General features: G+C 39.1%; 1 protein-coding gene and 1 long non-coding RNA gene across 3 annotated transcripts in view; both read right to left on the reverse strand.

The window, feature by feature from the left end:
- Positions 1-1,699: 1,699 nt before the first annotated feature.
- Positions 1,700-11,005, reverse strand: LOC138066013 (uncharacterized). Of its 2 annotated transcripts, XR_011139149.1 has the most exons (4): positions 10,635-11,005; positions 9,621-9,738; positions 7,795-7,996; positions 1,700-6,927 (listed from the first exon to the last, which is right to left on the reverse strand). It is a non-coding gene; the product is annotated as an uncharacterized lncRNA (long non-coding RNA). The 2 variants fall into 2 exon arrangements; XR_011139148.1 differs by having other exon boundaries at positions 1,700-7,996.
- Positions 11,006-12,416: 1,411 nt separating this feature from the next.
- SMCHD1 (structural maintenance of chromosomes flexible hinge domain containing 1) overlaps positions 12,417-16,201 on the reverse strand; it is an 85,991-nt gene continuing 82,206 nt past the window's right edge. Inside the window, exons 46-48 of the mRNA XM_068932291.1 lie at positions 15,223-15,381; positions 14,365-14,482; positions 12,417-13,528 (exon numbers count right to left, since the gene is read on the reverse strand). Coding sequence (XP_068788392.1) covers positions 13,414-13,528; positions 14,365-14,482; positions 15,223-15,381 — 392 coding nt within the window. The 3' untranslated portion in view covers positions 12,417-13,413. The remainder of the gene's footprint in view (positions 13,529-14,364; positions 14,483-15,222; positions 15,382-16,201) is intronic.

The following is a 16,201-nucleotide window of genomic DNA, read 5'->3' on the forward strand; positions in this document are numbered from 1 at the left end:
GTTGTACAGTTACAAGCTTTGTACCAAGGCCTGGTCTCTGCAGAAAGTTTTGTCACCTCAATTACAGTGTTAAAGCCAGAAAAAAAAAATCAGTAGATTTGGTTAATGCACATAAACCTCTTCCAGGTTGGAAACTGGAACCTCTTCCAGTTTGGAAAGTGGTTAAACTGCCAGCTGAAACACACAGTATACCCGTATAACGGCACCTGTGCTGAAGCCTTGCTGTGACTGGGATGTAAAGGGAGGCAGTGGCAAGGAAGCAGGGGAGAATGGGCAGGAGTTTTTGGCTCTCCCCATTGCATAGGTCTTTCTGAAAGAAATTAAAAGCTTGCATTTGTCTTTGCTATTTTAAAAAGTTATCCTTTCTCTCCTTTCAAATTTAATGATAGAGATATGCTGTAAGTTGTTGCATTACTTCCTATGTATCTACACCTTCAGCTTAGGACAGTTTAGAACAGTTTTCCAATGTTACTGATGATAAACCCCTTGAAGGCAGACATCCAATTAATTAATCACACCAGCCCACTCCTACTGCTTCCCTGAAACCTGTCATGAACATATATTAATGAAGAAATATTAATAAAATCACGGATGCTATAGCTCTAGCGATATTTTTAAACTATCTCATCCGCTGGTGGAAAATAAATTGTTTCAAGCCCATTAAGATGTTTCCTAATCAGAGGTCAAGGAAGTTGCTGCAAATAATTACAATGGAATTTCACTGCAAATAGTTATCTGCAGAAGATTAGCACCCGTACTTCTCTTTCATGTAAAAGCACATCTATATCTAGCGCATATCAAGTACGCCAAACGTCTAGGAATATCAATCTTATGTAGCTGAAGATGTTTAGATTAGTTTTCAATAACTTTGAAGAGCCACTTCACTGACTTCATCTTGAGACAGCCGAAACTTCACTGCCTCATGCATAAGTTATCCTTTTTGCTCTGAAAAAGTGGTAATGCTCCTAAGATGTTTATTCTTAGAGAAGTCTAATCTGATCAATGGACACTACAGCTGTAACAGTGAAACCCTGATGTGCTAAATGTAGGAATGTCTTATCACTGTTGTAGATTACGGCATGTATTTTGTTACATCAATCTTCTCTTCAAAAAAATGAGGCAGAAAAAATAACCTTTACAACTACTGCTCTTCATTTGTCTTTATGTTATTTTAGTATTGCAGAGTCTCATGCACTTCACTGCTTCATTAAAGCTCCAGTTCCTGGAATTCCAGCATTACTCGAGCACTTCAGGTTGTTTTGCAAGACAGTTAGTTCTGGCATTCATTTGCAGAGAGTGACTCAAAAACCTGACTCAGAACCATTCTATAGACGCAGGAACAAACAGGCAAGTACAAAATTACACACTCTTAAAATCTCATGACTTTTAATCTATTCTCCTGATTTTTGAATTGCTAAAGCTCGGCAGTAACCTAGTGTCTTTATGCAACTGGTACTGAGTTTCAGCAGTCCTTTGGAGTTGCTGTTCTGCAGCTGGCAATATAGATTTCCTTAAAGCACTATTTGCTATATGGGATACTAAAAGACAACGCAGACTTTAATTAACCAGTTATGAAATTGGAGCTTTTTATTCTGCTGTCTTAAGGTCCAGCCTTCATGTACAGTTACTTTGTACCGTTTTCCTTCTGTGTAAACTTTCTCAGGTAATCCATCATTTATTGGGTCAGGTTATTGGTCTGTAACATATAGAATAGAGGCTGATTGTAATTTATAGTAAAAGTTACTTTCAAGTTACTTTTTACTTTTAGCCTCAGTTCTGATCGTGGTAACTGGGTATTTATCTTTCAGCTCCCCACTAAATCTACAGACAACACATCACGTCTGAGTCATTTCTTGGTGACTTGCAAAACTTTTCTGACACAATCGTTCAGTCTTTGTAATTGCTTCCAGGTTTTAGTGATCCTAAATGTGAGGAGCTCAACTTAAAATTCAAGCCTAGATCCTTTGCATGGATCCTTTTGTTTTTAGATAGCTAAAAGAAAAAGAAAACAAGAATGAAAGCCCACAGCCAAACATTGCAACATAGGTTGGACACAAATCCAGGGGTGGAAACAAAACAATCCTCTTCTACAGACCGTCTCTAGGGTCTGGTCCTGTTTTGCAATTGGCAAAAGCTGATTATAAAACATGTTACACTGACAACAAAACTTAACTTCAGTTACAAAGCTGTCTTGAGCCTTTTGGAGGCTAGGGGCCTCTGTACCTTCCACACTATATGCAAAGCAAACACAGCTCATGAAAGTGAGCAAAAGCTGTATGTACAAAGTTGCTGTATTCATGTGCAGTTAGTGACGTAGTTGAGACTGCTGAAAATGCACAACTTATCCATCTGTGGACAATAAACTGTTTTGCATTCTAGACCACTAGCAGACTGGACTGGTGGGTATTGAGACAAGTGGCCAGTTACTGTGAAAATAGGCAAAAGACAACACAGATCACGTTTTATTTGCTTTTCCTACCAGCCAGTGCATTTGATTCTACGGTACAAGGAATCAATTTGTACAGAGTACATCTTGGCAATCACAACATTGCTTGGTAGATCCTGGGAGCCATTTTGGATGGGGAGCCTGAATTTCGGCCCCCGTGCCTGTAATTTAAGATATGATTAGCATGTGACATGGCACCATGGGCTTGCTGCTGAAGAAAATAAAGGCTTTTAGAATTTTCAAAATAAATGAACCGTAGCTTTTACCTCTGGCCAAGACATTTATGTGGTAGAGGACGACGGTGCTCAAGACGACAAGACCCACCCTCAGCTGCTCTCTAGCAACTATTGGAGCCTTTGATTCTTTTTCTGACGTTTCAAATGAAGAAAAAGGGAGGAAGAGCATTAGGTTTGAAAACCTTAAGCTTGCGTGCAGGTTACTAAATGACAGTTAAATCATCCAAAGGAGCCAAGTCTTCCAGCTATAGCAGCCAATGACAAGCAGATCAAGTCTACTTGTCATCACTAATATGTTCAAAAATAGTTACCAAAAGACAGTCTCCTTACTATGTTCTTTGGATAGAAATCCAGTGGATTGATTTTCAAAAGCACAGAGTAACCAGCAACTCCCACAGGAGTCCACGGCATTAGTACCTACAGGAATGAATCGTATTTATGCATTTTTTATTTCCATCCTGAAGGAAGTTATACCAGCATACTTAAGTTCCCTCAAGTTTGGGAAAGAAAAATAAGTTAAGTGAAGTTCAGCACTTCGTCTTCAAAACATTTCTGACCCTTTGCCTGAACTTTTTCTTCCTAATAAAAACCTAAGATATAATGTAGCTTATTTCATCCCAAAGATCCTGGTTTTCCTTTTTTCTTTTGAGTGGAAAATTTACATTTCCACTTGGTACAACCTGTACCAAGTACATATATATGCAGAGAAACTGGGCTTAGAAAATAGTTCTTTTTTAAAACGTCTGCTGGCAGGGAAAATTATGCCGATGGAAAGCTCTAGATATTATGGATTCCGAGATGGTATTATTCACTTTTCAGCTAAGTGGATGTTAACTAGACTTGACTACCTCTGTATCTCTCTTTGTAGTTGCTTAGTCAGTGTTCCAAGAACAATAATTGGCATTGCTTAAAACCTGAAGAATGTTCTCACAAATTTCTTTCTTTCCAAGGAATCAGAAGTGCTGCTCTAAGGAGTGAAGAGATATATGCAGTCAGCATGCATGCAAGAGATGGCAAGTTGGCCAGAAAGACCAGACTTTAAAAGTTAAAGCTGTGATTTTGGACTTCACAAACACTCTGAAAGCTGAGAACGAAAGAACAAACTAACAAATAACAAACTTGCTGATTTCCAGAGTTTTAACTGTATTGTAAATGTTTTGCAAAAGATCACTATAATGCAGAACACTGAACTGCTTTTTGCTTTGCCGACTTAGGGAAAAGAGCCCAGATTTCTTTCCAGTTCTTACTCCTCAGGAAGATGGCATATTTTTCACTACTATTTTTCATACGCAATCATTGCATATACAGGAATATTTTTCAACAAAGGAAAGGCTCACATTTCAAGTAGGGCTGTGGAAAATGTTCCATATAGTCAGCTCCTTGACCCACAATGTAGATGTGTCAGCATGTCTTTGAAGGTCTCTGGAACAGTCAGTCTTGGCAACAAAGCTAAGCAGCAAACTCTTTGACCTCAAATTCCCCTGTTTCTATAATGTTATCACACTGTTGACACAGGGTGACTGCTATTCTCTTACATACAGGAAACTTTCAGAGAGAAACTAGAGAACCCTTATTCATAAGAAATCCAGTGTGAAGCGATAAGTTGGACCCCAAAACAAATAAGTCACAAATATCCTTTGTTTTATGGCTATGCTAGTTTTCTTATCTGTTGAGGGCAAGAGGATCTAAAATATGAAATGTTCCTGACAGATCACATAAAAACTTGCTTCTGCTATTGAGAAGATCCATCTGATAAAACAAAAAAGGGGAGGGGGAAATTGGTGTGAAAATATACGACTTGATTCAACATAATGAAGTATGAATGAGCTTTGAATTTTCTTACTAGCATCCCCAGTGTAAAAGCTGGAATATAAACAAATATGGATAAACCATGTTAATTCCAGATAACGTTATTTGCCAAAATTGTAACAAAAGCACTCATGTTCTGCTTTTCCTCCAGATCTGGCAGGGACCCCTTCAGACCCTCAGAGAATGCAAAAGAGTTCAAAAGTTCATGTGTTATTTGCACTTCAACACGTTTGGTCAAAATAATGCTTCCAATTTTTCTTTACACCAAAAATCACATATATTGCTATTCTAAGATAAAAGAAAGTAGAGCACAACTTCAGGGAAAAAATCCAACACATGAACGTTTTAACCGTATTTACAGAGTTTAAGAATTAGTGCATCAATATTTAAGGAGCAACTCTTCTCCAGAATACATGACACTTTGTATGTATAACACATGAAGTATATCTGCATATATCTATGGTTATTTCCCTTTCTCCAAGCCCATTTAACTTTTTCTAGAAAGTACTGCTTACCCTTTCGAAATATTGCTATTAATATGAAAAATGACTCCAGCTTGCATGGCCTAGAATACGTGTTCCCACGCTGTGATTCAGGCAAGACCACTTGAACAATCAGAGGTCAGATGGCTCTGGCTTTGAGAGTTACCAAAAAAACCCAGAACAAGATAAGAATTAAAAAAAAAAAAAGACAATGTTTTCTTTCCCAAAAGAAAGTCTGCTTGTTGTACCACCAAACTTTGCTTAAAATTGATTCTGTCACTGTGACCTTTCAGTTGCTCAGGAAAGTTATGTGACTGCAAATAGGAAGAAAAGTAGCCCATAAAAGGGCTACTTTTAGGACATATTACTCAGCATAAATAAGTTGAAAATTCACTACATAGAGGTTTTACCACTTGTAATTGCTAGAATCCTGAATTCAAGTCTATCTATGCATGTGGAAACGGAACTCAGCTGTTAGAGTCCCCTCTACAGAACTAGTTTAGGGTCTGTCTATGAATGCCCTGATGTCTCTCTACTGCTACGTTCTGTTTGACGTTGACAAATACGCCCATCTCTCAGCTAGGTTTTCATTTTGTATCTTGCATACTTAGCTAGGATTTTACTTTCAGTAAACTCCAGCAGTTTCAGTTTCTCTGCTTGTTTTCTCTGTGCCTTCAGCATCTAATTCTAGGAAATTCCTATCACAGAGCTGAGCCTCTTGGGGACTCTTGAAGTCACCTGCCAGGAGCATCTGCGGCTGGTTCATCTGTAACCCCAAGCTACTTCAGTCTTGGAAGCATCCACCAGCAAGCAGTGGCCTTCAAGGAACAAACAATCTTTCAGGTCTTCTTCTGGGAGATGCAAAACTTTAGATCCAATTTTCAGTGCCGTAGATGTCTGATTCCTCTTGGCACATCTGACAGGCAAAGTTTGGTACAGAGGACTAAGGGCATTGTAAAATTACTCTTGCAAGCGATTGCAAGAAGGGGGAAAAGTAAAAATCTTCTTGGCTCAGTGTAGTGCCAGTCAAGTACACACACCCCTCTCCCAGCACTCCTGTTGGTTTTACAGCATTTGCAGAGTAAGAGGACAAGATTAGTAAAATCTCATATGAGTCAGACTCTCTGACACTGACTCCTAGACTAGCTCAAGTTCTGCAGGTAAATAAAATTTCACTCAGAATGCAGCTGGATAACTCAGTCTTGGCTTGACCACCCACTTTCAGATGGACTGCTTTTTCCTTCTTTCAAGCTGTGCGTGACAATAAATTGCCTCTGGCATCTGACAGCTCACCACTTGGAATGTAATTACAAACTTCAAAACAGTGGTTAAAGCGGCAATAAAGGACACGATTAGTTGCAAGCTTGGACGTGCCCATGTAACAACATGCTTCTATTACCACTACTAAGTAGTTGCTCTAACCTATCCCCATTTTTCCATGCTGCTGCAGGAGTTTGACTTGGTCAGCCTTGCTGTATGCCTTTAGGTCAATCCAGGCAGATAAGCAAGTTGCTATACCTAAAGGCAGCTCTCCATAGGTAGTTTATCTGTCAAACCTACCATTTGCAACCGGAACAGGCCGTATTTCAGCAGGTGAGGGTTCTCACCTGTGCACTGGTCTTCAGTATACTTCAACTTCAGCAGCTGTGCTTTAATTCTCAGTCACTCAGCTAGCTTTGGTGCGTATTGCTCAAACTGCTCTCATGACTTCTGCCAAAGTCCCTAGCATTACAAGGACTTCTAACCACCCCTTCTCACTTTTCACAGGACATCCTCTGTACTGCAATGGCCCGAGGACTCTGCTAAAGAAAAGAGGCTCTTGAGCAACTTACCAAGTGCTTGCCTCCATTGTTCCCGAAGAATGCCTTTTACTGCATTCCTCAGGCTGTCATGAATCTTCCTCTTGCACAACCAGCTCTTCCAGCTTGAGCAGAGCTGAACCGATGATCTATATCTTCCAGCAGAGAGTACATCAATTTAGATTGATATCCTACACAGATGCGCATGCTAAAAGATCCTTGGAGTTAAAAAGCCGTGTTCTTGAAAGTAAGGTAAAGCTGGAGAGTGCCAGTCCATTTGACTTCACCTTGGCTACTTATATGTATTATGAGGCAGTCTTTAATAATTTCCTAATTTTTTGATACTGCTGTTTAATTTCTCTAATTTTGGATCCGATCATAAAAACATAATAAAAGCAGGAGCCTTGTGTAATTTGAAATGTTTGTTTTCACTAGCCCCCTGCAACTATTTACCACAGAAAGTGAAGCTTTAGAATTTTTTGGACTCATTTCCATTAGACAAAACAGCAAATTTTAATTCATGAAAATCAATCAGCCAGTTTATTATTCAGTAATTTTTTGAATAGGTTCTTATGAAAATGCTGACTGAAGTGCTCCCCACAGACTGAGAAACAAATAGTTTGGCACAGTAAAATATTTGAAGTTTTGGATAAAAGAAGGAAGAAGCTCTAGCCTTTATGGCCCAAGTCTGATACACGTTACACGGGTGCTTAATTTTGTGCACACAAAAAGGACCTAAAGATTGTACTCATGACTAGTTAATTGCTGGCATGTTATAAAATAAGTATACACATTAATAACGAGTAGGGATTTCTTTGGAGCCCCCATAAACAGTCACTCCTATGAAAACCTGAGAGAACTGTAAGAACCCAAACACTAAATACACAGTAAAAAATGTGGAACGAATATTTTTGCCGGTTGAAGGTGCTCAGCATGCTAAAATTAGACCGCTTGCTATGTTGTTCAATTGCCACTAACATCTGAAAATTTGGCCTAGGTCAGTTTAAAATAAAATTACGTACAATTATTGTGCGTGCACACATGTATATGTAGTTTCTGCTTGCTAGAGCTGAGACCGCTCTGTTCCTTGGAACCATTTAATTGCAGGAAGGCAGGCAACATAGGCAGAAATAGCCTGTTGATGCAGCTGAAGTACATCTAGTCAACACAGTAGCTCTGCTGCAATTCTATACATTTCCATAGTCACACTGGGTATGGAAGAGCCTGTGTATATGGAAGTAAAATAGTAGAGGAATTATTCATAGAGATTCATAGATATATATTTTTCTCTCAGTGTGTACATACACATGCATATACTTTTTTTTATGAAACAGAAGTGATCACTGTGCTGCAGCCCAGGGAGATGATCTGGTGTGACAGGAATGTCAAAATCACTGGCTACACCCTTTTTAGGAGTAGGCAGAAAGGGAGGCTGACAGTTGCTTTATGCTGAAAGATACCATTACTGCTATCATCAGTAAAATGGATTTGCAATTCCTAGAGGAAATGCAACAGACTTATTCAAAGGAAAGTACTAAAACTGATTTGGGTTTCTTCTATAGTGGACTGCATCTTAACAGGTGAAGATAAATCAACTGAAGACATGTTCGGTGGTGGTTGCCTCAGTGAAAATGATTATACTTGCTGTGTGCTAGTCTTATCCAGCTTTGTTTCCTAAATATGAAAACAGAGGGGAGCAAAATTTATTGGGAGAAAATGTTCATGCATGAAAGCAAATGACAGTACCTTAGTAAGGTTTTATGGAATATCCATAAAAAACCCTCAGCTTCAACAGAATTCTATAATCATAAGACTTCTGATTGAGAAGCCCTATTCTCCTGACTAGGAAAAAAGCCTGACTATTAAAAAAAAAACTTAAAAAGCAATGCTGACTCCTTTGCTGCTATCACATGTGAAAAGAAAGAGGTAAAGTACATCTGAAGAGCTAGAAAATGCAGATAACTGTGATAAGGGAGGACAAAGATATCAATAAGAAAGAACTGTTAGGATGAACAACAAAAAGAAGAAATGGGAAGTCTGAAACAAATCGAGTCCTTAAACTGTATAATAATTGTCTGAACAATTGATATTAATTTTTAATGAATCCTCAAAGATGTAAGCAGCGTCGCAGAACGATAATGGAGCCTAGGCCAGGGTACTGACGGTAGGCCTGGAAGACTGCAGCGGCATGATTTGGGAAGGAAGGGCCAACATCACTGGTTTACATGGGGTATCCCCACCCAAATGACACAGGTAGTTTCTCTCTACCTCTGCCTCACGCTTGCAAGAGGAGGAAGAGAAGAAAGTAAGGAGGGAGACCCTGGAAGACGCAGTCTGGCTTGGGAGACAAAGCTTGAGCTCTCGGTCAAGCTGTGGTCCTTTAGAGGGGTGAAAGAAAAAGAAGCCTTGCCATTGGCATTTTCTCTTCTGCTGAAGGGAGGGAGGCTGGGAAGAAGGTAAGTACAGCCGCTGCCACAAGCCCAGGCACAGGACTCACGTTAGGTTTCTTTTTGATACACATCTGTCAGATCTGCCCTGTCCTACAGGAAAATCCAGCAAAGAACTCAGCAGCTTACACCATGGAGGTGAGACTCCCTGTCTCCCCTTGTTGAAATGACGGATGCTCCAATTTCTCTCTTCACCGATGAACACAGCACGGAACATGATGATCCTAGCTCTTGTAGGGGAACGAGGGGCAACAAAAGCTGCAAGTTGGGGCTGGGACAAGGTATCAAGGCTTTTGATGGGGGAAACCTTATCTACCCTCTGAGCAGGAAAACACTGCTGCTGGGGGCACAGGGCCCACCATGTGGAGCAGGGTCACCCAGCACAGCAGGGGGCCTCTTACCCAGGCTGATAGGAACAGCTTCCTGATGGGGTATGGCGATGGGCCTCTGCACGCTAGTGCCTGTTGCAGACATCACCCCACACGAGGACAGCAGCACCGTGAAAGTGTCTCGGGGACTCTGAAAGAGAGAAAGGGAAAAGGTGAGGTCTGGAGGATGCACTATTTCCATCCCCATTCCGCTGGGGGCAGTGCCCCCCCTCAGTGCGCTGTTTCTCTCCTGTGAGCAGAGGCAAGGAAACCCGTGTCACTCCATCTGCTTGCACCCAAAGGGGATTGCCTCTGTGAAGTGAGCCCTGTCCTGCCCAGGTCCCTTGACTCCAGACCTGGCTGCTTCTGTCTCCCCGAGATAGGGGAGGCCAACCCTGCTCTGGGGCTGGTATCTGCCAGCTGGAAAGCAGCCCCAGGGTGGGGTTGGCCACCCGCAGCCTGCTCCTCCACCCCACATCAGTACTCAGCCCTCCTGCGGCGTGGCAGGCAGCAGCCGTTCCCCACTGGGAGCTGCTTCCAGCCTGAAGCAGAAACCAGCTCCTTGTTCCCACAATGAGCTGGCCCAGGGCTCAGGAAGAACTGTTTCCTCTCCTCTGTTGCTTCCTGCCCAGCCTTCCACCCACCCCTGAAAAAAGCAGAGAAACTCACGGAGCTAGAGAAAGTTGCAGATGCCACTGTGAGGTCTGCAGTTAGAGCACACCAGCAGCATGGCACTTATACCCGTCTCTGCCCTGCTCCCCTGTACTTGCTCTCAAGGAGCCCTGAGTACGTGACCATGGCTGTCATGCACCCGGAAGTCAGGCCGCTGGAGCAGAGAGGAGAAGCTGCAGCAACGCTAACAAAATCACAGCTATAAGAATAAGATAGCAGCTCCAGGGAATGTAAAGGAGTGAAACAGATTAGAAAATTTTCTTTGAAGTGTGTTGGGCGGGAGTCTTCAAAGACCACACCATACATTCCCTGGTTTTGACACCCTAGATCAGTCTGTTAGAGTAAAGAATGGGTAAAGAAAAAATGCATACGTACCTTCAGAGCTTAGTTTCCCATTTGCTTCTTCCAGGTGGGAGATACATCATACGATACTAATAGAGTATCTACTGACATCTGAAGGTAAGAAATGAATTTCTAAAGGAAACATTTCTGCTAGAATAGGTATTTAGTAAGATTTAAGATCACGCAGAGATTGGAGATTGAGGCTAGGCAGAAGTCAGAATGAAAATAAATTCATTTAAAAGAACTATTAAGTTCTTGAAGTTACTGAGAAACTTGGTGTGGCAGAGCAATTTCTGACATGGCAAACTCCATTATGGCTGCCTGGTTCAAGCCTTGAGCCTTCAAGCCAAATCTAGAGGCATACATAGGAGATCAAAGATTAAGCATGCATCATGGTCTCTTCTACCATGAGAGAAAAAGCAGAATGGCTTGCTCAAGTGCCTGTTTCATATATGTACCAAACCAATACTCCCAGATGAAAAAGCAGTGACTAACTTCCTTTTGAAATCTGGATAATCCCCCGCTCTCAGGCATTACAATTTATGATTAAAGCACAACAAAATGATACGTTGTTAGTAACAGGTCTACTAAACCAAATGTTCAACATAGAAGTTCCCATGTGTGGAATAGTGTTAAAACTCAGAACTTGCTGTTAGGTCTATTTGACTTGATTATACAAATTTATAAACTAAATCCTTGCTAATTTGATATAAAAATACAAAAGAAATCAGAGCCCAAACTAGTGTGCATCGTTGTATGTACTCCAGCATGTACGATGACTACAAGGGAAGGGAATACACTGTTTGGTCCAGACATGGCCTACCACTTCACTTCAGAGGGCAGCTGTTCATGTGTGCGCACACCTGGGCCATTTGTGATTTACCAAAAGATGCTGAAAGACTTCCTTGGCCTTCAGCAAGGGAAAATTCCTGCTCCAGACTGATCTATACATAGGGGAAAACAGTTTTGTTTCTCAGCCAGCTGTTTAATGTGACAAAGCTAAGAAGACTGAAGTACTTCACTGTTCTCTTACAGTTAATTTTGCATTGTAGCTGCTAATGTTACGTTATACTTGAATAATTCTATTTTTTTAAAGAATAGGACAAATTGATGTCTCAGGTAATTTAGCTGTCATTAAGACATTCGGTTTTGGAGAACTCTGTCTATCCCAGAATGTGCTGCATCCTTCAAACTTAATTTGGAGAAATTTATTTTATTAGAAATGTCACCTAGAGATGTGCATCAGTGACCAGCATTGTTAAACTGACAGCAGGATGTGATCTTACCTTTCTGAGATCAAAACTAGCTTTTCAGAAAAGCTATTTATAAAGGTATATACAGTGCTTGTTGCTGAGTGAGTATAAATTGGTAGATTTGATACCATCTTTTCACTCCAAAGCAAGAATTCTTTTAGGCTGGTGTAAATGAACAGGCCCTCATCCTTGATCATCTTCTGCTATGTTATTTACATTTACATAGTTTCAAGTAATATCTTTATATTGGCTCAAGTTTAGCTTTCTACCCTTGACCTATCTTTTCCATAGAGGCTCCTATATTAAGTCCATTTCCAATACCTCAGACTGAACTTGGTTGAAATTCACATCTTTAGTCATGGCTGATCATCTTCTGTCTTGTAGGTTACTAAAATATTTGCGACGCAGTTAGAAGTCCAGTGGTAACCTTTGACCCTCCCCCCTTTTTGTCTCATTTACCTGTTCCTTATTTTCTTTAGCATTTTAAAACTTCCTTTTTTTAAATATGAAAAGCTTTATGTTTCTTTAGTTTTTCATGAAAGTCAAGAGAATCTTGTTTTTTAAGCTAGAGATACCTTTATAAAGTTAAATTCTGTCCAGATGTCTACAGTTTCCCAAAGTGGTTATTTTATCTTCTACCCAGGTCTCTACTCCCCTCACCTCTCACAACGCATACGCATAGTTCAGCTGTAAAGATTCTTCTTTATCCTTTGTGACGATAGTTTTTCCTACTCAAATCCTTCTGTCATAATCACGCTTTTGGCGTCACGGACGTTTCTGATCTGCTTAAGCAGCAAGGCCGCTTTATGAAGATTATAGTAATGCCAGCTTTAAAAAGAGATTAGCATTGGGATAACAATACATCTCATTTGCACCCATGACGTGACCCCTCCCCACCCACAGAACATCCTCGTAGTAAACTTATTGCACTGCTACTACTCACCACTTAATACCTTATTTTCTCTGCTAACACCGTCTGAAGGAGATACCGATTTCCATGCCAACACTTTGGACATAGCCTTAGACATTGGCTTGTTAATTATCTGAAGACTCTGCAAATGACTATATCTCAGTATATCACAGCTCCAAACCTCCATTGTTACTTGACTTGACAATGCCTTGACATTTCATCCATCAAAAAAGAGCAACACAGAAAGTTCTCTTCTCCAGGACAGTGTGTGATACTTTTTAAATGAAAATCTCATTTCACTATAGTCTGTTGACTAAATTATTACAATGCATTATATTGGCAGTGCTTTGTATTGCAGCATTTTTATTGAAAAGATTTGATTTTTTATAAATAAAAAAGGATATATTTTAAACTTTTTTCACACATGAACATAAAAACTCTGAAAGCTTTAAGAAATGAAATTAACTATACAAAAATTAGGCTATCAATGTTAAATACTTAAATTTTTGTCACTACCAACTGAAATACATTTATATCTTCTATCAGTATAAAAATCTCCATAGTAATGGGTAATATAACATGAATATTTCCTTTAACTGAACTTATTCACATTTTCAATACAAAGCTACTTCCAGCAAGTCTGATCAGTCTATGCCTTTCTCTTTCGTGGAGTTCCATTAAATTCTGAAGGGGATATCTGCAGTGGCTGCTGTTCTTGCTGCTGTTGCTGCTTCTTTGTGGGAGAAGAGATCCATTCTTCTGAACTAAACAAAAACATAGTACAGTAGGTTTACAATACAAGTCCTTTAAAGCTGTAACTGATGAAACGCACAGAGCGGCAACTAGTACAAATACTGCAGTCCCCATATTTGTGCATGGCTTCTTATTCTTGTAATTAATTTGTTAAAAATAGGATTAGAATCAGCATTTACAACTTAGATACCTCTAATACCTAACTGCTTAATTTCTACTTGTGGATAAAAAAAAAAAAAAAGAAAATAACAAATGTAAATAATAAAAAGATATTGCAATATAGTGAAAACTCATACTGAAAGTTATAGAATACAATTAAAAAAAAATCTGAAAAGTATGACCACAATTCAACAAAGCTCATAATGGAACCATGAGGAGAGATTTGAGAAACGGAAGAGTCAGCTCCATGCGATTCTGAAGAAGTAAACTTACACAATTCCATTAACTGTTTTGTTTACAAAATGTTCATTAATTGGAATGGCATGGAAACTTAAAGAGTTTACAGATCAAGCCACCTCATATATGTCCAGGGTGTAACAAAGTTGAAAATATTGGAGAAGTCTGGGAATATGTGAATGCACATAGATGCCAACCAATCATTGCATAAAGGGAAACAGAATTTGAATTAGTAAGTAAGTTGTTGCATGAGCAACAAAACCACACAACAGAAACTTTAAAGGAAGTTGAAATTATGTTGAAAGTCTGCCTTCTGCAAACTCTATTAATTGTTGGTCATTGTATACAAATATATATTTTTTAAATCTCCAGGAAAAAAAAAACCCAAAACTTATTTTTACTTCGAATTCAGGATATGAGAAAGTAATTACTACATTCAAAACAGACTTACCTATATAATTTTTTTACTGTTTCTCTTCGCATTCTTTTGGGAGGGATGGGAGTGTCACACATTTCTAGCATTACAGGCTGAAGTAATGATTCAGTGGCCTTATCTGATGGGGTCATACCTATGAAAAAATTGCAAATAAGAACAAATTTAAAAAAAATAACCCCATGGGTTATAAATGGGTCTTGAAACAGTCATATCAAACCTTTGAAATAACGTGTAAGACTTGCCATAAATTTGATAGTTACTTTATGTCTGAAACTGAGTTCAAAGTTGATATGTAAAATCTTTCTGCTTAATTTACAGATATCACAGAGTAAATATTGATTTTTTAAAAATTATTTTAAATGAAATTAAATTGAAATTATTTGATCTTGATTTAAAATACATTTCTAACTTTTGGAAATACTATCCTTGCAGAAATAGGGGTGTTTCTTTTTATAGTATAATGTTTTGATTGTGTTTCCTTAGCAAAAGCAATTCAGCTCTTTACTAGGCAGTCATTTCAAAAAGATTTTCAGTGTTCTCTATCACTGGGCAAACTAGACTAATATGGTTACATAATCTCTTATTAGTGAGATCATAGTCTCGTGTTCACAAGACACTGACTGACTGCATTTTGTATTATCTGAACATATTACTGGGCAGCGCTGATCTAGTCAGCACACACAGCATCGTAACACATACGGTCTTTCTATTCTTTCCCTAAAATCAAACATCTCTAAGCTCTTAAATAAACTTGAACTTCCTTCATAGTTTGAATTTGTCAGTTTGTAAGTGTGGACTACATCTGGATGTAGTTAAAAGTTTGCCTCCTTAATACATTGAAAGGTGTTAACAAAATCCAACATAATAACATACCCAGTTTTTGTTCTATCAGCTTGAGGTTCTTCTCTTGTTCAGCAAGTTCCTGTTTTTTCTTTTGCATTTCTGGAGTGTTAAGTGACCGCAACTGTGAATCAAGATCTTTATTCACGTTATCAAGTTTCAGCACTGCTGTACGGTATTGCTGAAGAAGCTCTAATTGAAGAATAAAATAAAACATAGAACAGTAAGTAATTATGAGTTAGAGGGCTACCAAATACAACGCAGACAAAGTACAAGCTTCAAAATAAAACACGTATTTCAAAAGCGCTATTAAAAAGGCGTACCCAAACCTACAGTGGGCGAGTGGCTGTGCCTAAAATGACTGTAGACAGAGGCTGAAAAATCATTTCCAGCACTGTGATTTTTTTTTATTTTTGAGTAGGTATCTAGATCAGAGCAAAGTACTACTGAACTCTGAAAATGACTGTGGCAAACTGGTAATTATTATTTTTTTTTAAACATACCTTGTCTTTTATGTGCTTCAAACTGAATTTCCTACCCTTGATGCCATTAAGTGCGTTTGTAGTCTTTTTTTGCTTTTAGCGCCACAAAGCTGAAGTTTTGTATTACTGACTTGAATTCTAGTCCACCTTGTGGAATGGGAGAACATTTACTGAGTTTCGTTTTGTCACATCTATGAAAATTTAACCAAGGCAATAGCAATAGCCTCATGCGAACAAGGGCTTATTTTGCTGACAAACTTGTTACTCTTGTTAGTGTATGAGATGAAGAACTTGTCTGAGTACAAACATTGAACAAATGTGTGAAGCAATAAAGAAAGTGTTCAAGCATGTTAGCCCAGGCTCATTCCTTTTACTTTGTGGTGAATATAAGATAGCTCACACAAAAGCTTTAACTGAAGACCTTACGTTTGCCACAGGATGAAAGCATTCTCATAGATAGCTACTGCAGATTGGCTAAGGCACTGTATATGCCTTTCAGTTTTCCAAGCACCTTGTAAGTGTAATCACAG

This window comes from Struthio camelus, chromosome 2 (genome assembly GCF_040807025.1).
Source record: "Struthio camelus isolate bStrCam1 chromosome 2, bStrCam1.hap1, whole genome shotgun sequence".
NCBI classification, from domain to species: domain Eukaryota; kingdom Metazoa; phylum Chordata; class Aves; order Struthioniformes; family Struthionidae; genus Struthio; species Struthio camelus.